At 38.4% G+C, this 24822-nt stretch overlaps 1 protein-coding gene across 6 annotated transcripts in view; it reads right to left on the reverse strand.

Annotated features, from left to right (window-relative positions):
* Positions 1 to 24822, reverse strand: part of PLD1 (phospholipase D1) — a 201813-nt gene that overhangs the window by 14396 nt on the left and 162595 nt on the right. For all 6 annotated transcript variants that reach the window (XM_023623137.2, XM_023623136.2, XM_070242373.1 and 3 more), the window contains 4 exon segments: positions 20961 to 21074; positions 18446 to 18495; positions 7529 to 7663; positions 77 to 230 (listed from right to left, as the gene is read on the reverse strand). In XM_023623137.2, coding sequence (XP_023478905.1) covers positions 77 to 230; positions 7529 to 7663; positions 18446 to 18495; positions 20961 to 21074 — 453 coding nt within the window.

Raw genomic sequence — 24822 nt, forward strand, 5'->3', positions numbered from 1 at the left:
TTAGGGCAAGTGTCTGGGCTGGGTTCCAGCGCCACTGCACAGGAAGCACTAAGAGAGACGCAGCAGGAGGACCCACCTGAAACACTGCAGCCGAAGGCCCTGGGCAAACCGGCCAGCTTGGTACTCCTCTCCATCCATCACTGAAGGGACCGTCTCTGTGTCCTGCACGATGACAGCCATTTCACTGTCCCGCTTTCCCAGCATGCTTCGGTCATTTATGTTAGCAGAGCCTATAAGGAGAAACGGTGAAACTGAACAATCTTCTCATCACGGCAGACACTGTTGGTTGCCCTCCCCGCTCAATTCTTCCTTGGCAACAAAACCCACAGAGTTCAGGTTATCAAGAGATGCTGTGCTTTAGGGAGGCAGGGCCCTCCCTAACCCAGGGGTGCATCTTGATCAGTCTAAGCCAGCCATGGTAATTTCATTATTTTTGCCAGTGATTTTGCCAGGAATGGGCACTTGACATGTTTCTAGCCAGTGTGACATGAAGGAAAGTCTGCTAGGGACTTCTGAGAAACTTTTTCTCCTTCTAATAAAAACAGACACAAGAATGGGATACTATCTCTTCCAGGGTTTGAATATTTTGTATATTTTGAATTTAACAGTTGGATGAGGATTTGATTTCTGGAGCTGCTGCAGCCACTTTGTAACCACTAAGGGACAAACAGACAAATTGAAGATGGCAGAGCAGAAAGAAGAAAGATTCTGGGTCTTTAAGTCACTTAACTAGCCAGCCCTAGACCTTTCTTACCTTCTGTTATGTGAAATAATACATTTTCCTTACTGTTTCACATACTTCTAGCTGAATTTTCTATCTTGTGGCTCAAAAGATTCTAACTGATATAATCATTAAGCAAAAAAGAAAAAAGACATGCTTACCAGTTCAGTTCAGTCAGCTTTTAGACTTAAAAATGAGACTCCATAGACTTTAACTCAAGATCATATAATTTGAATGTCAATATCCAAGAGTACCCTCACAATCAATAGAGTCCACTCTCAAATACAGATCCTCATTAGTGGCTTTGGGTTTTCCATTCTCTTGCCTCACTTGTGTGGCATGCCAACAGCCTCTGTATCAGCTTCCCTCCTGCTATTTTTAAATCTAAATGAGTTGAGAACGTGAAGGGCCTATGAGTTCAACCTGTGCTTTCTGTGCTCCTCTGTCACGTACTCAGAAACCCCATCACGTTTTCTGTGTTAACCACTGCAGAGTCAGGCTTTTGAATCCTTGCATCCTACACACTACACATGGGGCCTGACTGACTTTTTTCTTCTTGTTCCTCTTGCCCTGGTCACACATTTCCCTGCTCCTGCAGATGTGCAGCAGAAGGTCAGGCTGAACAGGAGCACTGGCTACTCTCTGTGTTGGGGACAGTCAGGGTGTAAGGCAACAGCCCCGAGCCCAGGTGGTAGGATGTTGTGCATGAGCAAAAGCTGGCCCTGCCTGAAGATTTGCTGCCATTTGCCACAATACTGTCATGTAGTTATTATCCAAATCTGTGATAACTATGGATGCCAGTGGTGCCTCACAGTGACCCCAGGTGACAGAGACAGGATGCAGCACCTCACAGAAATCTGGGAGCATTATTGGAGTGCTGTAAGGTGGGAACCATGGAAACGCTGTGTTTTGTTAGCAACAAATAGTCCTTTCTACATGCGCTTACATTTTGCTTACGCTATAAAATTTGCAGCCATATCTTTGGGCTTGGCAGTTAGCCCAGCATTAATTCGGGCAAAGTTATTTAATCTTTCTCAGCTTTAATTTGATCTTTTACAAACTGAGACCATAATATAGACTTTGTAGTGTTGTTGTGAGACCGTGTGAAGGCACTTCCTCATGTCTACACTGTTCTACCAAGGTGAACGATTATGGGCATAATTAGCAGATCCTTCTTAACTCTCTAATATCTGCACTAGAGAACTCTGCCATATGAAGGGACAATTGGCTGGCAGGTAGAATTTGTATCAAAGAGACCTCCTCTCTGGGTTAATCTCCCCTCACCCCAGGTGTGAGCTGTAAGGAGGCGAAGACAAAGTCCCCCAATGTTGCTTTGTGGCTTCACTGTGCCCAGGGTCCCGGCAGAGGCTGCTCTTGGGCTGGGGTCTGCTCTTCATTATCAGGAAAACTGGGGGTGTGGGCCCCCCTGGAGAGCCCCCTCTACACGCACACACTTTCACACCACTCCCCCAGCCTCCCTCCCATCAAGGCGGGCCCCACACTCCCAGGGGAGGAATACGCTCCTGGCATTTTGAGCTGGAATTCTTAGAGAGAGGGCGAGGTTCTCCTACTTCAGTGACCCATCTAGAGTTACCCGGAGCACTGACTCTCAACGCCTTGGATAAGTGAGCTGGCTGCTATTTAAAAGGAATGTGAAGAAAGGGATGAGAAAATTTCAGATGAATTTAACAAATGAGACCCTGAAGAAGAGATATTGATGGATGCAAATGTTACCTTCATTCCATTGTTAACATTCCCATATTCTGAAAACCAAATTCGGAATAGCAGATATGGTATTACCCCATTTCCATGTAACATATGAGGAAGAAGAGAGAGCAACGTCTCTAGAAAGACACACGCTGGACTGTTAAGAGTGGCCACTGCCCTCTGGCAAAGAAAGGGAGGACAATAAGGGGAATTGGGGCCTTTTTCTCTATATGCACCCCTAGAGTTTGAATCGCTTACAACAAATACGCTTTGTATTCAAGAATTACTTTTTATGGAAACTGCAATCCCTTATTATTATTAGAATGTTGCCTTAATAATTTAAAGCCACTTAATTTTTAGAAAATGACCTTTTCTAAGTCTGCTATTAGGGAACTTTTTAAACATTGCAAAATATAGCAAAATACAAAAGAGTATGTGAAAACATAAATATATAACTTAGGCAATAATAAAATCAACATCACTGAATTCATCACTCCGGCTGAAAAGCAGAACATTGCCACGTCCCAGAAGCCCTCAGGTGTCTTCTGTGCATGTTCTTCCCTCCCCGAAAGAGAGACTTTATAAAGGATTTTGTATTCATCACGCTCTGCATGTTTTCCTAAACAAAAAAGCAGTTTACTTTCGGCTTGTTTTTAATTTGTATAAATGGAATCCTATAGTAGATACTCTTTTGAGATTTGCTTCTTTCACTCAATAGTGTGTCTTTGGGATTTACGTGTGCATAATCGTAATGTATTATTTTTCTTGAGTGAGCACACCAGGACTTCTTGATTCATTCTGCCGGTGATGGATGTTTGGGCTGTTTCCAGAATTCTGCTGTGATGCAAAATTATGCCTACCTAGTTGTGTATGTGTTTCCTGGTGCACAAATGTGGGAGCTGACCTGCGCTCCCTAGGCAGGAGTGGAGGCCCTGCAGTTCCACAGCCTGGCCGATATTTGGATTGTTCAACTTTTAAATTTTTGCCAATTGGTGTTTTTGTTCTTTGTCTTTTTACTATATGAATGAGGATAAACATCTTTCATTTGTTTATGGGCCTCAGGTATGTCCTTTTTGGTGACATTCCTGTATAATTCCTTTGCCCATTTTTCTTTGGATGTTGTCTTTTCTATTGATTTTAGGAGTTCTTTATATGTTTTGAATATTAAGTGTGTTGCAAATATTTTTTTTTCTCCTTGTGGTTTATCTTTTTATTCTCTTTGTAGTATCTTTTTATTTATTTATTTATTTATTTTGGTGAGGAAGATCATCGCTGAGCTAACATCTGTGCGAAGCTTCCTCTGTTTTATGTGGGATGCCGCCACAGCGTGGCTTGATGAGCGGTGCTGGGTCTGCACCCAGGATCTGAACCTGCAAACCCTGGGCCACCGAAGCTGAGCATGCAAACTTAACCATTATGCCACCAGGCCGGCCCTGTAGTAGCTTTTAATGAATGAAGTTTTGAGTTTTGAAATTTTTGAAGTTGGATTTATCTTTGTGGTTTGTGCTTTTTTTAATGTCTTGTTTCAGAAACTGTGGCTCTTTCTGCGGTAGGCAGAATAATGGCCCCCCAAGATGACCACGCCCTAATCCCCAAAGCCTGTGAATGTGTGACATTACACAGCAAAGGGGAATTAAGGCTGCAGCTGGGAATAGGTTGCTGGTCAGCTGACCTTAAAACAGGGAGGGCATCCTGGATTATCCCAGTGGGCCCGGCATAATCACAAGAGTCCTTAAAAGTGAAGGGGATTCAGAGGGAGACGTGATGACAGAAGGATGGGTTAAGGCTTTTGGGAAACTTCAGAGAGATGGAACATTGAACATTGCTGCCTTCAAAGATGGAGGGAGGGGGCCGTGAGCCAAAGAATGTGGGCAGCCTCTAGAAGCCGGAAAAAGCAAGGAAATGGATTCTCCCCTCCAGCCTCCAGAAGGAACACAGCTCCGCTGCCCCCCTGAGTTAGCGCGGTGAGACCCATGGTGGACTTCTAACCTGGACAACTGTTAGGTAATGAGTTCGTGCTGGTTTATGCCACCAAGTTTGTGGTCATTTGGTACAGCAGTAATCGACAGCCAATACCCCAGCTCTACCCTGTTTCAGCTTATTTGTCTTAAAGGAAAACTGATTCCTCTATCGAGCCCGAATGGGCTACTCAGTCCTTTCTATCCACTTGTATTCCCTCTATGTCCAGTTCAAAGTTCTCAGCTCAGACTGCACATGAGCCACACTCAGGAAGCTTTTAACAAATATTGGTGCCAAAACCAAAAACAACCCAAAAAACCTTTATGCCTTGGCCCCAAACCGGACCAATTAATCAGAATTTCTGGAGGTAGGAACTAGGCATTAGTATTGTCCCCCAGTACCACTCGATCCCTTTATCTATCCATTAATCATCCTTTTTTTAAAATCTATTTTAAAGTAAATTGCAGATATGAATAAACTTCCCCCAAACAATATCTCTCTTAAAGCTCCCCAGGCAATTCTAATGCAGCCAGGATGGAGACCCATGGGACTAGATCAAGTGTAATCCCTCTTTGTGGGCAGCCCTTCAACCACAGGCTCCCAGCAGCCACTCTCAAGCCTGCCCTGTAAGCACTGATGCTCATCCCCTCTTCATAGTTTCGCACCTACCCACCCTGGTCAATTGCCTCTGGACCTTCTTGCTCCAGTTGGACAACGTCCAACCCAACGTTTCTGGTGTTTGTGGAAAGAGTACCTGCCCCCCTCTAGCCCGTGAGCTCCATTGGACAGTGGCACTGTTTGGTTCAGGCTGTGTATCTCCCTATTGCGCTTTGCAGTGGATTAGTGAACACTAAAAAAAAAAAATCATCTCACTTGGTCATCAGGATAGACGTAAACTCTACTTAAAGATAACCTCTTTTAGTTAGGAAAGCAAATAAACGTTAGTTTGGTTAAGTGCCAATATTAAGATGGATTAGAAAACTGGACTTGGTCACCAATTTCACGACCAGCAGGGCCCCCCAGGGCAAGAGATAATTCAAGCTATACATAAAAGAGATCTTCAATGTGAGAAAACAAGCATTTGCTCATGAGGAAAAAGTGAGGATAAACAATTAGTCATTTTTCTTATGTCAAGTATTCAATAATTCTGGTATAAATTTGCCATGTTAGAAAAATTAATCACAGATTACTTGAACCTCTTTTAAGCTCTCACATACATGCTTAATACCTGAAAAATATTCTCAACCTGACTTCTCACACTCCTCTGTGAGAATGTTAAACATGGTTCTCTGTGCTATGAACTTAAACAGGGCTGATGCGTGAGAGCAACGACAGAGCTGTGTCCCGTAGAGCTTCCACTGAGAGGAAGACAACAAAGAACCCTTGGATTTTTCCATGGAGGAAATCTGTTCTGCCCTTGGGGAAGGAGAAAAAGAAATCCAGTATCTAAAGACTAGCAAGTAAGATCTCTTCATGTTCCCAAGGCCACATCTTCAGTTTCAAGAAAGCGGCTAAGAGTTATGTGCAGAATTGATCAATTATTGCTAGCCTAAATAAACTGTAGTCTTTGAGGATTCAGAGGACTTTCTAGAAAATACGTCAATTAAAAAACTCAACAAAGTCATTTAACTCTTAGCTCTGTTACTGAAAACTACTTTGCATTTATACTTCATGTAAGGTAAAGCTGTCTGAAAGTCAAAATGACCTTTAAAAGGAAAATATTGACATCTGTCAATTTTTACTTCAAGTATTCTGAAATCTTGCTGAAGAGATCAATTTTATTTGGCTTTGTTTGTTTGCTTTTCCATTTCAGTGAACACCAATATTTTTCCCTAAAGAGCTTTGATCCCTACAGAGCAAGAAACAGAAGATACAGGATATTTTTCTTAAAGGCCCTGTGTAAGTATTAAAAGAACGTGTGTGTGTGTGTGTGTGTGTGTGTGTGTGTGCTCGTGTGTATCACCACACTATGGTCTACATATTTTCTGGCTTCAGAACGACTTTTCTTTCTTTTCAAATCATGTTCCAGATAAGACAGTCTCATTACTCCTGGATATGAGATTTTTTTTCCTTTCTCAGTGGAGGATGGAGATGGAAAAGAAACATTTTTCTGCCAAAAAATTTCAAAACACTCCATGACATTTAGTTTCTTAGAGAATCGGGAAGTATCTTATTACAGCTGAGAAACTATATTTTATTTAAAACAGATGAGCGGGATTCCCAATAGTGGGGCGTATCATATCTCTAAGTTAGATCCCTTCACCCTTGTCAACTCATTTGTCTAGCTGGTTATTCTGTTTCTCCTCCTGGCCTTTCAGTGTTCGTGTAACGTAATATCAGAAGGCAAAACCATTCAATGATGGGAAATCGAAGCTTTCCGTGTGTATAAAAGAATGAAACTGAACGTCCGCCACTCTGGTCAAGTTGATCCAATCTGGGTAGATTGTATAACCAGTAACTCTCTCCTGGGTCTGTCAGTGGGGAGAGGACTTTGGAGAAACCTACTGTGTATCCTTGACAGGAAAAGACTGCAGATCTTAGTCAAGGGCAACATCATATCATCCCTACACAATTTCCACCTCACCCATCCCCCCAACTAAAGCTGGTCTGCTCTGCACCCTGATTAACAGCATCCAAAACTCCAGGGGAAAAATGGTAAGAATAGAGGCAGCAATATTTTAATATCCTTCCAATTCTGATTCTTGCGTAACTTCAGATCCGTGGTGATGGTTGGGTGGCTGCAGTGCAAGCCATACAACTTACCACCGGGTACTCATTTGAGACACATTTTCCCTCTCCACTTCTCCCCCTCCAATCCTCAAAATCTAGCTACTTGGGTTCAAAATAAAAATAAAGGAACAATAAAGAATTAATGAGAACAGGCACTACTGGATTAAACTGCTGCCTCTGGATACTGTCATTTGCACAATGGCCGCTTAATTGCTCTGTGCCTCTGTTTCTTCATAGATAAAAACAGAGATTAGAAAGGATGGACATAAGCCAAAAAGATTGCTTCAGAAATGTTTTAGATATTGTGTTACTGTCCCTCTGAGCTGCAAAGGCAGCTTGGGAGGAATAGAAAGAAAGATTTTTGCATGAGGTACATCAACTAGCAAGGAACACGATAGACCACGTACTTACCGATAATGACAGTGTTGTCATCAGCAATTAGCAACTTGCTGTGGACATAGATAAGCTCAGTGACTAGGTTTCCTTCAAGCTCTGCGTGTGTTCTAAGACCACAGAATGATATGTAATTTATCCACTGATTGCCAACTGCAAATTGAAAAAGAAGTTACTAAAGTTAATATGACCAAGCTCAATAAAGACACATTGAATTTACTGCTTTTCCAAATAATATATTACTTAAGCAGGTTGCTAAAAATAGATTGTAAATAACGTGTGTGTGTGTGTGTGTGTGTGTGTGTCTGTGTGTGTATAATTTAAGAATTCCCCTAGGATCTATTTTTGCTATCTGAAGAGTTTTCTACTGTTAATATGGATGAATGTATCTTTTTTTTTTTTTTTTTTTGGTTTTGCTGAGGAAGATTCACCCTGAGCTAACATCTGTGCCAATGTTCCTCTATTTTGTATGTGAGTTGCTGCCACAGCATGGCTGCCAACAAGTGATATAGGGCCATGCTGGGGAACTGAACCCGGGCCACCAAAGCTGAGTGTGTTGAACGTAACTGCTAAGCCATGGGGCTGGCCCCTGGATATACATTTTTCTTTTCTTTTTTGTTTTGGTGAGGAAGATTGGCCCTGAGCTAACATCTGATGCCAATCTTCCTCTTTTTGCTTGAGGAAGATTGTCACTGAGCTAACATCTGGGCCAATCTTCCTCTATTTTGTATGTGAGATGCTGCCACAGCATGGCTTAATTAGTGGTGCATAGGTCCACACCCAGGATCCAAACCCATGAACCCTGGGCCACTGAAGCGGAGCACGTGAACTTAACCACTACACTACCAGCCTGGCTCCTGCATTTAAAAAAAAATCATATGGAAGTGCTTTCCATGAAATTGCTTTGCTGAGGCAATCGAAAAATTTATTCACATATGAACGTTTTATTTCAAGGATTTGGTGAGTAACTACTGAAGAGTGATAATTACAGCAGAGCCAGGGTAGATACCCCAAGACTTCAGTGTGACATTTGCATCTATCTTGGTTGACACTTAGCTGTGGTTTAAATCAGATGCAAGATGTGTGCCCAGACGAACAGATGTATGCATGGTTTGCAGCATATCCAGCACAAAGCAGCAGTTAAGTTTTATAGACTCTGGGTAAATAAACATGTTGGCAATTAAATAACACCCCTCCTTCTAAATCATTAAAAGTAGGAAATGAAAAAATCTTGACCCAATCTGACTTTGGAGAATTTTCTTCAGAGCAAGCAATACTGGGTCTGTACTTTAAAATGTATTTTAAATGCCTCTCATCATGTGAGGGTCATTCATGTGATAAGAAGAAACGCATTCCATACCAAGCCAACCCATTATCATCACCCCGGCACGAGTGTTAGTCACAAGATTTTATGGTCCCTCTCCAACACAGCAGTTGTCCTGGACAAGCAAAGTCGGACACCAAGAATAAATGAAGTGGAACCAAAACATCATGAATTCTAATAGAAAGAGAACATAAATCATTTTTTTTCTTTGCGAGAATCTGAAGCATACTAATGGAACCAACAGTAGTTCATGTTCTATTTACTGAAATTTCTGTTTTCTATTTTACTGATGTTTTCTATGTTACTGTCGATATTATTCAGTGTGTCTATTACATTTGGGTATCGTGGAAAGAAATTCATCCATAGTTTATGTACAGAAATTCCCCCGCTGGCAGATAACCCTTACCTTATATATATGAGTGACCTGGTAGCCGTGTCTGCCAAGAGTTGATGTGCTGGTGTACCAGTACACCATGTGTAAAAGAAGCAGTGCTAAAAAGTTTCACCTAAATGAGATTTTTTTCAAATCAATTTCTTCCCCATTTGTTAATGTTATACTGGAACGAGGCTCATCGAAAGCACTGTTTCCTCTTTAAAGTCTTCTCTGATCCAGGAGAGAGGAGCATTTCCTCTTCTAAGCCCTTCATGCCCATAAAATTCCTGGAAAATATTTCCAATATGATGCCTAATATATTATTTTACAAACACTTCTTTAATCCTCCATTTCTCCTACTTTGGTGGACGTCTTATCCATCTTTGTATCCTCAGTCCTTGCATAGTGCTAAAAGAAGTTAACAAATGAGTGGATGAATGAATGGAGGTTTCCAAATTATATGCCTTGAGAATCTTGAGGTTTATATAGGCCCCTAAGGATAAATCTCTTGTGAACATTAGTGCATATTATACCCCAAAAGATGAGAAATTCAATACCATAGACTCTTGATGTTCATAAGGAAATTATGTGAAAGCACTTGTTACAGGCTTTTGTTACTTAAAAACTGGTAGCGCTTTGTACATGTACATTTCTAATCCTGATTGAATACCTCTAGACCTTGTGGTATATTATACTAAATTGGCTGCTAAAATGCCACAATTCACAAAAGTTATAAAAATGATAAAGAAATGCTTTAAATTAAACACTAAACCCCTGAAGATTGGAGTATCAAGATAATTATACACTAATAGCTGCTGGTTTTCTTTTTGGGAATTTTAACATATTCATAGCAGCAGTTCGGCTATTTCTAAAGAATGGAAACAGGAGAATACTACAGTTCTCTATCCAATTAGAGATTAGCTAGCTCATGTATTTAAAACCCAGCACACAGTTACAAAAACAAAACCAACAATACAACATCATACCTCAAAAGCGGGCATCACGTAATTAATCTGCTCTTCCTTGTTTAGAATATGAACATTTCCCCCCGAGATGTCTGATTTTGACTTGTTCCCAGGGTACGTGGAAATCTTTTCATAAGAGGGCTTAACATAGAAATTACTTCTTGTGTTAAAATCCAATTTTTCCCCTGAATAGGCAAAGACAGGAAAAGGATCCAGAGCCAAAGGATATGCTTCATTATAAGCTCAGGGCATTTCTATGGTTGAGAACGAAATAATAGGCTTGTTCTGACTTTTTATTCCCCTATGCCCTCGCCTTTGCATTTTTTCTAGCCACTAACAGCACTGAATGGCTTTTCTGATTTTGTTTTATCAACATATCTTTTAGAGACTTACTCATTCACTATCATCTTCATTTTAGAAAGTAGAGATAGGGATAATGCTCTAGAAAATCTTACTTGTCCTGGATGCAATTAGCCAACTATTGAAAGCACTTATTATTGCTGATGTACTTGTCTCCTGTCTAAAGTGTTTTAGACTGAGCAGATCATTGTGCAAAATGACTGAACACCCAACACCTATATATATATATTTAATTTAATTTAATTTAATTATTAATTTAAAATTATACAAATGTACTAAAACCTTAATTCATTGTGTGTGTGTGTGAGGAAGATTAGCCCTGAGCTAACATCTGTGCCTGTCTTCCTCTACTTTATATGCGGGATGCCTCCACAGCATGGCTGATGAGTGGAGTAGGTCCGCACCTGGGATCTGAACGTGTGAACCTGGGCCGCTGAAGAGGAGTGCATGAAACTTTAACCACTCAGCCACGAGGCCGGTCCCCTTAATTCATTATTTTTAGAGCTTCCAAATCATTTAAAAATCCATATACCATAAAATTCACTCCTTTACAGTATACAATTTAATGTTTTTTTTAAAAAGTGTATTTACAAAGCTATATAATCACCACCACTCTCTAATTTTCAGATATTTTTATTATCCCCAAAAGAAACGCTATACCCCTCAGGAGTCACTCCCCATTCCACTCTCTCCCCAGAGCCTGGCAATGGCTAATCTATTTTCCTGTCTTACGGATTTACCTATTAAAAACATTTCATAAAAATGGAATTATACAATATGTGCCCTTTTGTGTCTGGCTTCTTTTCACTTAGCATATTTTCAGGGTTCATCCATGGTGTAGCATCTATCAGTACATTGTTTTTTATATCAAAATAACATCCCATTGTATGGATGTACACATTTTGTTACTACATTCATCAGTTAATGGATATTTGTGTTGTTTAACTTCTGGTTATTATGAATAAGGCTGCTATAAACATTCATGTGCAAGTTTTTGTGTGGATATGTTTTCAATTCCCTTGGGTATATACTATGGAGCAGAATTGCTGGGTTATATGGTAATTCTATGTTTAACTTTTGAGGAACTACCAAACTGCTTTCTGAAGAGCCTGCCCCATTTTGAATTCCCAACAGCAATGCATGAGGGTTCCAATATCTCCAAATACTCCTCAATATGTTATTTTTTAAATTATAGCCATCGTAGTGGGTATGAAGTTGTACCTTGTGGTTTTTATTTGAATTTCCCTAATGACTAATGATGTTGAGCATCTTTTCCTGTGCTTATTGGCCATTGTATATCTTCTTTGGAGAGATGTCTATTTAGATCCTTAGCCCATTCTTAAATTGGATTATTCTTTTTATTGTTGATTTTTCAATGTTCTTTATATATTCAGGATACAAATTCCATAACAGATATATGATTTGCAAACATTTCTCCCATTCTGTCACTTTTTCTACTTCCTGTATAGTGTCCATCAGAGCACAAAAGCTTTCATATTTGGTGAAATCCAATTTATCTAGTTTTATATTTTTGTTTTTGGTGTAAAATCCAGGAAACTATTGCTTAATATAAGGTCATAATGATTTATGCCTATTTTTTTTCTGAGGGTTTTATAGTTTCAGCTCTTACATTTAGGTCTTTGATTCATTTTGATTTATTTTTGTATGGTGTGAGGCGGGGGTCCAACTTCATTCTTTTGCATGTGGATATCTAGATATTCCATCACCATTTGTTGAAAAGATTATTCTTTCTCCATTGAATTGTCTTGGAACTTTTGTTGAAATTCAGTTGACCATAATCTTAAGAGTTTATTTCTGGATTCTCAGTTCTATTTGTTTGATCTGTACGTCTAACCTTATATCAGTACCACATTCTCTTTATTATTGTAAGTTTGTAGTAAGTTTTGAAATTGGGAATGTGAGTCCTCCAATTTGTTCTTCTTTTTCAAGATTGCTTTGGCTATTCTAAATGCCTGTGATTCCACATGAATTTTAGGATTGGCTTATCAATTTCTGCTAAAAGGCAGCTGGGAGTTTGATAGGAACTATGTTGAATATGGTGATCGGTTTGGGGGGTACTGTCATCTTAACAACGTTAAGTCTTCCAACCCATGAAAACGGGATGTCTTTCCATTTATTTAGGTCCTCTTTAATTTCTTTCAATGATATTTTATAATTTTTAGTGTAAAAATCTTGCACTACTTTTGTTGTTTATTCCTATTTTACTCTTTTGATGCTATTGTAAATGAAATTGTTCCCTTAATTTCATTTCAACTTACTTATTGCTAGTGTATAGAAATACAATTGATTTTTGTATATTGATCTTGTATCTTGCAACACTGCCGGACTCATACATTCTTTCTATTAGTGTGTGTATGTGTGTGAATTCCTTAGGATTTTCTATAGACAAGATCATGACATCTGTAAAAGAGATGGTTTTGCTCCTCTCTTTTTTATCTTTTATTTCTTTTTCTTGCCTACTTGTCTTGACCAAAACCTCGAGTGCAATGCTGACAAGAGTGGACATCCTCACTTTGTTACTGATCATAGGGAGAACGCTTTCAGTCTTTCACTATTAAATATGATGCTAGCTGTGGTTAATTATAGATGCCCTTTATGAGGTTGTGGAAATTCCTTTCTATTCCTACTTTGTCGAGTATTTTTATCATGAAAGGGTTTTGGATTTTGTCAAATGCATTTCCTGTGTCTAATAATATGACCATGTGGCCTTTGTCCTGTATTCTATTAACATGGTGTATTATGTTGATTGATTTTCAGATGTTAAACTAACCACACATTCCTGGGATAAATCTCATTTTGTCATGGTGTATAATCCTTTATATATTATTGGATTCAGTTTACTGGTATTTCACTGAGCAATTTTGTGTCTATATTCACAAGGAACATTGGTCTGTAGCTTTCTTTTCTTATGATGGCTTTGGTTTTGGTATCAGGGTAATACTGGTCTCATAGAATGAGTCAGGAAGTATTCTCTCCTCCTATATTTTTTTGGGGAAAGATTTGTAAAGAATTGTGGTTCATTCTTCTGTGGATGGTGGAATTCACCAACAAAGCCATCTGAGTCTGGGCTTTTCTTTGTAGAAACATTGTTAATTACTAAATCAATTTCTTTACCAGTTATAAATCTATTCGGAGTTTCAATTTATTCTTGAGTGAGTTTTGGTAGTTTATGTCTTTCTAGGAATTTTCCCATCTTGCCTAGGTTAACTAATTTGTTGGCATATAACTGTTCATAGTATTCTAATATACTCCTTTTTTGGTAATTTGAGTTTTCTCTATTTTTTACTTGGTCAGTCTAGCTAAAGGTTTGTCAATTTTGTTGATCTTTTCAAAGAATCAACTTGTTTTCATTATTTTATTGTTTTTCTCTTCTCTCATTTATTTCCCCTTTAATCTCTATTATTTCCTTCATTCTGCTTTCTTTGAGTTTAATTCACTCTTCCTCTTATAGGTTCTTAAGGTGTAGAATTTGGTTATTGATTTGAGATCTTCCTTTTTTTTTTTTTTTAAGGATTGGCACCTGGGCTAACAACTGTTGCCAATCTTTTTCTTTTTTCTGCTTTATCTCCCCAAACCCCCCGTACACAGTTGTATATCTTAGTTGCAGGTCCTTCTAGTTGTGGGATTCCTTTTTTTTTAATATAGGTGTTTAAGCTATAAATTTCCCTCTGAGCATTGCTTTAGATATGTCTCATAAATTTTGATATGTTGTTTTCATTTGAATTCATCTCAAATATTTTCTAATATCCCTTGCAGTACCTTCTTTGGTTCTTTGGTTATTTAGGAATGTGTTTTTTAATTTCTATCTGTTTGTGAATTTCTAAAATTTCCTTTTATTATTGATCTATAACTTCATTCCATGGTGGCCATCTTTATATGATTTTAATCTCTTTAAATTTATTGAGACTTATTTTATGGCCTACCATATGGTCTGTCCTGGAGAATGTTCCATATGTACTTGAGAATGTCTATTCTGCTGTTATTAGGTGGAGTCTTTCATAGTTGTCCTGTCAGTCAGGTTGGTTTATAGTCTGAAGTCTTCAGTTTCAGTGCTGGTCTTTTGTCTAGCTGTACTATACATTATTGAACACGGGGTATTAAAGACTGTAACCAGGGGCCGGCCCCATGGCCGAGCGGTTAAGTTTGCATGCTCTGCTTTGGTGGCCAGGGTTTCACCTGTTCAGATCCCTGGGTACAGACCTAGCATCATGAAGCCATGCTGAGGTGGCATCCCACATAGCTCAACTAGAAGAACCTACAACTAGAATACACAATTATGGATGGGGGGTTTTGGGAGGAGAAGAAGAAAAAGAGATTGGCAACAGATGTTAGCTCAGGTGCCAATCTTGAAAAAAAAAAGGACCCCAACTATTCTTTTTGAATTAGAATTGTCTATTTCTCTCCTTGGTCCTGTCAGTTTTTGCTTCACGTACTTTGGGATCTGCTGTTAGGTATATATATGTTTAATTTTATATCTTCTTGATAGGTTAAATTTTTTATCATTACATAATATCTTCTCACCAAAATTTCTGACTTAAGGTCTATTTTATCTAATATTGGTATAGCCACTCTAGCTATTTTTTTTCTTATTGTTTGCATAGTATATATTTTTTCATCCTTCTACTTTCAGTCTATTTGTGTCTTGAATCTAGAGTTGCTTCTAGATAGCATATCGTTGGGTCATATTTTTTTTAATTCATTCTATCAATCTCTGCATTTAATTGGAGAGTTTGATCCACTTATATCTTTTCTAATTACTGGTCAGGAAGCACTTATTGCTGCCATTTTGCTGTTTGTTTTCCATGTGTTACACCTTTTTTTGTTCTTCAATTTCTCCATATCTGCCATCTTTTGTGTTAAATATTTTTAATGTATCATTTTAATTCCCTTGTTGTTTCTTTTACTATATTTTAAAAGTTATTTTCTTAGTGGTTTTCCTGGGGATTATAATTAATATCTTAATTTATAACAATCTAGTTTGGATTAATACTGACTTAATTTCAATAGTATGCTAAAACTTTTCCCTTACATAACTCCATTCCCTTCTTCCTCTCTTAGGCTATTATCATCATACAAAATAGATCTTTAAAAATTATATACTCATTAACACAGATTTATAATTATTGCTTTATGCAGCTGTCTTTTCATTTAGATTGGAGAAAAAAGTTACAAACAGAAAATATATCTATGCTGTCTTTTTTATTTACCTGTGTAGTAATCATTATTGGCACTCTATTTCTTCATGAAGACTCAAGTTACCATCCTGTAACCTTTAATTTCTGTCTGAAGGACTCCCTTTAGCATTTCTTGTAGGGCAGGTCTGCTAGCAATAAATTCTCTCAGTTTTTCTTTATCTGGGAATGCCTTAACTTCTCCTTCATTTTTGAAGGATAGTTTTGCCTGATACAGGATTCTTGGTTGACAGTCTTTTCTTTCACTAGTAGTAAAGTTGTTCACTTTAAATACGTCATCACATTGCATTCTGAACTTCATGGTTTCTGATGAAAAACTGGCTGTTAATCTTAACTAGGATCCCTTGTACTTGATGATTTGCTTCTCTCCTGCTGCTTTCAAGGTTCTCTTTTGTCTTTATCTTGTCTTTGTCTTTCAATATTTTGATTATGATGTGTTTTGGTATGGATCTCTTTAAGTTTATCCTACTTAGATTTTGTTGAGCTTCTTGGATGTGTAGATTCATGCTTTTCATCAAATTTGGAAGTTTTCAATTGGTATTTCTTTAAATATTCTATCTGCACTTTTCTCTCTCTCCTCTCCTGGGACTCCCATTATGCATATGTTGGTATGCTTGATGGTGTTTCACAGGTCTCTGAGGCTCTGTTCGTTTTTCATCATTCTTTTTTCTTTCTGTTCCTCAGACTGGATAATCTCAATTGATGTATCTTCAAGTTTCTGGATTCTTCTGCCTGCTCCAATATGCTACTGAGCCCCTCTAATGTATATTTCATTTATTATACTTGTCAACTCCAGAATTTATATTTGATTCCTTTTTTAAAAAAAAATTTATAGAAACTTTTTAAAGAATTCTATTTTTTATATTCTTTATTTGAGGAGACATTGTTTTTATACTTCAGTTATTTAGATATTGTTTAGATATTAGCTCTTTGAACATAGTTAAACCAGCTGTTTTAAAGTCTTTTAAACCATCATACAAGTCAAATTATGACAATTCACTAAGAATTGTCAGAGCACAGAAGCTTGAAGTCCATCTAGCTCCCTCTAGTGACTGCTAGGCTGCTGGTTTTCACAGTGCTGAGGAGCTGGCTTTGAAGACTACTGTGCAACTGAGGAGAGGGGGATGGGTATATGGCGAATTAAAATGCCATAAGGCTTGTTGCTTTTACCAAGATTTTGCTGTCTTTTTGAATAAACACTCTTCAGATTGTTACAAGCCTTTGTATAACTTCCAGACTTCTTAAAAAGTTGATTTTGACAATTTTTGTCAGTGTTTTTGTTGCTTTTACGTGGAAGTGGATTTTTGGAGATCCATACTATTGCCATACCTGTTGATGTCCTAATTCTTCATGTTAAGTGAAAAATATACATACATGGAATGATTAATATTTTCTCCCCACTTTCTATTACATCATCCAGGACACTCCATTTAGAAGATTAGCAGTGTAAAAAAGAATCTTCAAAAAACTCAACTGAGGTTTACAGTATTTCTGAAGGCCATACCACATGGCATCATATGACTGTGATGGCTCCTCCTGACTTTTCCAGACCTCCCTGTGGCAGCTCCATTCTCCTGGTCAGTTGGATTGACACTCAGGATTATCTGATACTTCCCTTACTCTTCTGCTCCCACATGCTCTCAAGTCTTCCTTCACAGTCTTATTCATATATAACCTTTCTTTCCATTACCAATGCACCATTTTCTCTCACCTGCCACCAGTCCCTCTCTACTTTGCTTACCAACAATAAGTGAATCTTCATATAAACACCACTTTGATGAGTTCACTCCAGGAATCAGAGGATTCCATCAACCTTACCTTGTCTTCTTCTGGATAAGATCTAGTCTTTTTAATGTGGCCCTCCAAGTTTCCGAAATCTGGACCCAATCTGAACTGTCTGAACTGGTCAGACAACTTGGATTCTGAATCCAGCTGTCCTGTGAAACCTTCCACACCTATTTTATGGAGTATAGAACATTATTGAGCACCTACTACGTGCTGAACTTAGAGTCAGTTCATGGAGTTATAGGTAAGTAAACCCACAGTTATAATATATTGTAGCTAAGAACTATATAGAAGGATCAATTAAGAAGATATTTGAGAAAGTACCTTTGAAGAATGGCAGAAGTGAAAGGTGTTACTGTGGTTTTTTCTTATTTATTTACCTCCAGTATAATACCCTCAAAGATTTAGTCAAGTGCTACAGTGGCAAAACGATTAGATAATCTGTTTTCTTCCCTAAAAATAAGACATTGTTGTGAGAACCCTGGGACTTCTGCACACATAGAAGCCACATAAATACCTCTTGACCTTGTAGTATTTATGTCCTCATCTTTAAAGCAGGGACAATACCTGTGCTGCTCCCTTCCCAGGACTGCGGTGAAGGATCACATGAGAAGACACATGTAGGGTCCTTGCAAAGTGCCTTACAAATCCTACTTACTATCAAAACAATTATTATAAATAAAAATATATTATAAAAGCACTCTCATTTTTTAATCACCCATGCACCTCAAGTCGTGGCGTCTTCATTTGAACATTGGTTTGGGCAATTTAATGAGAATAAGTAACTTGTCTCTATTAAGAAGTTTTTGCACTACCTTTTGAGTCTAGTGTTCTATAATCACACTGTGAAAACATTAATGATTACTGATATGTCATCAAAAACAACCATGGAGGAAAAAAAAAGTAGTTACTTACGTTCTGCTTTTAACTGTCCAAGGATGGAATTTTCTCCTCTGCACATCGTTCTGGACACACATAAGGGAAAGAAACAATTATGGAGGTTTCAAAGGAACCAATTCCAATTGCAATATTTGTGGGGTACAGTCTTAATCCAAGTGAAAACAGAACAAGTGTTTTTATGAGAAGATGCTACATAGATTTTTTAAAAGCTAAAAAACCACACGAATATCACTTGTAATGTTACTGATGGGAGAAGGTAGTTGTTTTGAGTTGGGTAAATGGGAAAGTTATAAAATTGATGTTGGATTTCAGAAAGAGATGCTATTTTTAAAAGATGGGTTATAAATTAACTTTCCCTCTTAGAAAATTTGGTGACAGTAAAGATAAATGTGGAATGCCTCGATAGGTAAGAACACTGACAGAATCACATTACTTCCAGAGGTGAAAAGGGCAAATACTCAGCAGGGTAATTTTGAAATTAAAGAAACTATTATACCTGGGCTATCTCTATAAAGTCGGCAAACCCCTTAGACATGAAAAATACAGTCTCAAATAACTGATTCTGCTAATGATTTTGTTTCTCAAGACTGATAATAGTCAATGAATTATAAAGACCGACAAAAAATTTTATGCTCCATCTGCTTGCTTTATGAAAGTAATTAAAAATACAGTTATGCCAGGAAATGCTGATGTTATTAAAGACGATGCCAGCAAATAGAGATGTTTTTGCATAATAAAAAGTTACAGTTTTGGTTGCTGAACAAAAGCCAAGCATGTTATTTCATTCAGCTGGTTCAAACCCAAGAAAACAGTCATAGAAAATAATTACAATTGACAATATTCCAAAAATAATATTAGAATGGCAAATGAAGTGCATAAAATCCAATTAAACATATGTCAGTGCCTTAAATACTTGAAAAGTTTTGTTTTTCATATTATAAATCAGATAATATTAGAAATGGGCAAGTCTTCAATCCAATGTATGGACCAGAGCACAGCTGAAGTTCTCTCATACTGTAATCAGGCAAAATTACCCCAGAGGAAGCAAAACATCTTTACTTGAAACCGTGGCAGATAGACAGACACAAGCTTCAAAAGTCAGTAAGGAACAAGAGGATTGAAAAAAAAAAAAGATTTCTACAAATGGTGCACTCAAACTGTGCCTGGCAGACCCTCAGATCCTGCAGGGGGTGTCTCTAGGAGGGGACTAAAGCAGGAGGCCATCTAAGCCCCCACCCCCAATTTGACCAAGGCTCTGCTTTACACACCGGGGGTTCTGGGTAAGTTCTCATTTATTCCTCCCCCACTAAAGGGTTTCATCAGAAAGGTGGGAAACTACAGGTGGTTCAGAAAAACAAGGGCTATTAAAAGAGGCTATCCAGGGTCTAGTCCTTGCCTTGACTTAGTAAGAGTGTCTCCTGAGTAGGGATCTTTTGTATCTCAGGTCACAGAGCCTCTAACTGGGAGCTGGATTCATGCCCAGGCCTGTCCACGTACCTCTTCACTCCCACTCTCTTTTCCACTGAGTGACCCAGAGCCAACGTCAGGGAGGCCCTTCCATCGCTTCCCACCCCACCTCTCTACCCTCCCACTAGCTAGTACCTCTCAACCCTCCTCCTAATGCTCTACTGGCCAAGTCTGAGCTTCATGCACCTTTTTGAGTGAATATGGGAACTCTGCTTTTTAGAATATCAAGACTGGGACTTACCATTTTCCCTAAAATTTTAACCGAGAAAACAGAACTAAAATTCCAGAAGGTAGGAGAGAACCTTCATGCTTCATATGCTAGCAGAGGCCATTTTACCAACCTTGTTGAAGGACTGGCTACCCAAAGAATCATAAACAAACGTGCATTTTAAGCGTTTAATTTTTTTTTCTCTACTTACTGCAAAGAATATGGAAAGCTCAATAACTCTTTGGCAGTGTAAAGATAATTTTTAAGTCAATATTATATGTATAGTCCTGATTATATATATATTTAAGATATATACGTACATATATATTAGTTTAAAAGATATATATATGTATTTGTTTAAAAGATATGCATGCATATATATTAAAAATACTATATATGTATATATACATAAGATAAATGTATATATATAAGATATATATGTATATATTTTTTAGAACATATGTATATATAAGTATATATACTAAAGAACTAAAAGATTAGTCTCTTTTTTACTCATACATATTGTATACATGTCAATATATACACATATATATCTAATAAATGGAGATAATGACTTTAGATATATATACAATAGGCAATGATTATATAAGAGAGAATAATATTTTAGTTCTTTTATAGTTGCCATGTGTCCTAGGCCCACCATTTATGATTTTAGTCTCTATTTGAATTTTATCAACTACTAAATAGGCTAAGATTAAAAAGTAAAACAAAGAAAAGTGTTCATCTGTTTAATGCTCCACTGAATAGATGAGGAGACACATTTCCATTCCTTTCACCAGCTTACATGCACGACCGACTGAAAGCTGAAAACAGACGATTTGAGAACTTTGGCACCTGTAGTTGAAGTGCATGATTGCCTGTAGAGCGTTTCCTCCACCCGTTGAAATGTCTCCTTCAAACCCTGGCAGAAGGGGTATCACAACATACACCCGGTACCTCTGGCCTTCCCTGCAAAAGTCAGATGCAGAGAGATTCACCAAAAAAGATAGAGATCAGCTTAACGTGACAGCCAAGCAGTTCACATGGTTTTAGAGATTGAGTGAACGGGTTCCTATAATACCTTCTATCGCATTTCAGGGCTTGGGGGGCGCTGCTGGATTTGAGGCCAGAAGCTGTTATCCAAATAGTTCATAACAACCCGAAAAGTAAGCCGAACTTGGCAGTATAGTGGGTGTTGTACCCACTGTCTCTCTACAGCATAATCCTTCCTAGGACAAAACTCACTGTAAGAAAGCTTTGCTTGAATCCTCTGGAGGTGGGGGGAGGGGGATTGTAACACAGTTTTAAAAAAGATGTTATCATAATAGTTTTAGGTATAACAAGCTGTATCCACAGTACTCGGCTCAGAGCCTGGAGAAGAGCAGGCATTCAGTTAATAATTGTTGAGTAAATGAGTTTCCATAGCCTAGATCTAAGGGGCAAAAAGACATACTGGACCCAGTATATGTTGCAATGCAAAGATCATCATTATTTAGAAACTCCGATTCTGCTCTGGAAAGTCTGGTTCAGCTGCAAAATGTTCCCCTGGACTCTCAAGAATTCGGAGCAGCTGACGTTGATTTTCAAGTCCTCTGCATATATAATATAGTATTTCTTGGCTCACTCTCCCAACTTAATAACAACAGCCTTTGGAAGAAAAGCCTTTGAGTTGCCTTTACTACTCAATGATGTAACAAATAGAAGAAGAAAGTGCTGCTCCTTACTTTGATCTGCATTCAGAAAGTGAGAATGTGGAAAACTATGTTCAAACAGTGATCGCCTATTTGGAGGCAAAGCTGTTAAAGTCCTTGTCTCTGTTTACAAGATACGCAGGAAGAAGAGAGAGCCTGGAAACGACTGGCTCCACTGTGGTCAGGGAATCGCACTCGCATATCTGAGAGTCTATATTCATGCAAAGGTGCTGCTACTGGTTAATTTTCAAATCTGATCCTACTTCAACTTTTCATAACATTTATTTTCTAAAGCTCATTTTCCTCTAAACAACTACATTTTTCTTTCTGGTGAATATTATTACTACTCTCTGAGGGGTCAGATTTCATTACTGATGTCTCTGAATGCCAATGTACGTCTCAGTGCACGTGGAAAGTAAGGTTCAGGGCAGAGGGACGGCCCACAGAGTGGAGTCTGGAGGCCTGTGCGCTTAACCGCCGTGCTGAGGACAAGGAATCTGCAGCGGTGGTTGTAATGGCATGCAGTCATCACTAGATGGCAAACGCAGTTTGAGTTGGGAAAAAATTTTTTTTTTACATGTAAACTGTTGAAGATCTCTGTTTGATAAGGGTAAGTGGCTCACATCACTAAATGGCAAACCAGATAGTGGAAAAGCAGAACAGAAAGAACATCTAAGCTATTTCCCCACAGCCAGGATTTAAAAGTCCAAACGAATTAAACCAGACACTTAAAAATTGACATCACTGGGGGCTGGCCCCGTGGCCGGGTGGTTAATTAAGTTCATGCACTCTGCTTTGGCAGCCTGAGGTTCATTGGTTTGGATCCTGGGTGCAGACCTACACACGGCTTGTCAAGCCATACTATGTGGCAGCACCCCACATAGAACTAGAATGACTTACAACTAGGATATACTATGTACTGGGGCTTTGGGGAGGAAAAAAAAATTGATACCATCTGGCCTCAACTGCCTTTCCAGAATCACCTTCAGTATGATCCTCCCAGACCCCTACTCCAGTGACAGGCGACCACTGCCCTTTGCTCAGATGTGCGCCCCGCCTCCTGTGGCAGGTTGGCTCATCAGCCCTCTGTGCCTAGAATGCTCATCTCCACCTTGCGGAATCCCACTTCTTCCAGGGCAGTAAATGGCTCCTTCCCTGGTCAAGCCATCCTGGATTTTCCAGTCAAAATTGGTGTACTCCTCCCTCTCACTCCCACGGCACATGGCAGGTATGTCTATTCAGCACTGTTTTTGCTTTACACAATAGTTATATACTCGTCTGCTGCCTGGGCTACGTGATAAGCTCTTTTGAAACACAGGATGTATGTCCACATATCTTTCTATTTTTGCCGGTGCCCAACAGAGGACCCTGGCACACAGTACACGCTGATACTATTTGCTTTGAGAGGATGGGGTCGGGTTGGAAGAATGTTTCTGGGAAGCCTCTGGTAGACATAAGGTTAAGCTGCACAGGACTTTTTTCTTCAAATTAAAATACGCTTTATCCGAATTGTTTTTATTGTGGTAAAATATACCTATATAACATAAAATTTGCCATTTTAGCCACTTTTAGGTGTACCATTCAGTGGTATTAATTACATTCACATGTTGTGCAACCATCATGATATCTATTTCCCAAACTTCTTCATCACTCCAAACAGAAACTGTGATAATTAAGCAATAGCTCCCCCATTTCCCCTCCCTATAACTCCTGATAACCTCTAATCTACTTTCTGTCTCTATGAATTTGCCTCTTCTAGATAGCTCATCTACATGGGATCATACAATATTTGTCCTTATGTGTCAGACTTATTTCACTTAGCATAATGTCTTCAACTTTCTTCCATGTTGTAGCATGTGTCAGAATTTCCTTCACGCTAATGGCTGAATAACATTCCATTGTATGTACAGACCACATTTTGCTTATCGAGTCATCTGTCAATAGGGACTTGGGTTGTTTCCACCTTTTGGCTATTGTAAATAACGCTGCTGTAAACATCAGCATATAGTATCTGTCTGAGTCCCTGTTTTCAGTTCTTTTGGGTGTACACCCAGGAGTGGCATTGCTGGCATATAGTTATTCTATGTTTAGTTTTTTTGAGCAACCACGAAATAAATCACATAGTCTAGTGGGTTATATATACTCATGATACAAAAAAATTCTCTTTCTCTCCTTTGTCTTCAGACCTTGTTTCCCCTCCCTGATGGCAATTCCTGTTATCTTCCATGTTCTTTTAGAAATGAATTAATCTATGAATTTATAAGCATATATACATACTCTCCCCTTCTAACAAATGTTAGAATACTATAGACACTTTTCTGAACATTATTTTTATCATTTACCAGTGTATCCCGGAAATCTTTTGATATCTGCACATAGAGAGTTGCCCATTTTTCAACAACAGCAATATAGTACTCCATCCTACATCCGCACTATAATAATTAAACCAGTTCTCCATTTTTGTGGGCATTTAAATTGTTTCTAGTTTTTAGCTATTTCAAAACAACTATTTCCTATGCATGCTGACCCACATAAGTCATTTTTCAGATTTTTGGAAAAATCATAGAGGTGGTATTGCTGGTATTGTTTGTGGTTCTGTTTGTAAAAGATGGTTCTCTTTTATCCTTGTATTTTATAACAGCAAAAATGACTTCGAAATAGAGACCTCATGTGTAGGATGTTAAGAAATGTCCTATAAAAATCTTACATCTTTAGATAAAACGTTCTTGCAAATCTAGTTTGTAGGAATCAGAATGTCCACATTTTCTTGTCCTTGGGACTCTCTTAGCTCCATATCAAGGCCTTAGCTTTCGTATAAGGCTGCAGTTCCTGAATGTCCTGAATGATGAAATTTTTAAAGGGTGTTCCGCAAATTAGCAGGTACCACTTAGATTTCCACTGCTGTAGAAAAAAGGGCTCTAGAATTTCGAGCCACAAAATTGTCATTAAGTTGAAGCCAATGAAGAGAAAATTCTTTGTGATAGTATGTCTGATCTCCTTCCTTGATCTCATCCCCAGAAGACAAC

This window comes from Equus caballus, chromosome 19 (assembly GCF_041296265.1).
Source record: "Equus caballus isolate H_3958 breed thoroughbred chromosome 19, TB-T2T, whole genome shotgun sequence".
Taxonomy (NCBI): Eukaryota; Metazoa; Chordata; class Mammalia; order Perissodactyla; family Equidae; genus Equus; species Equus caballus.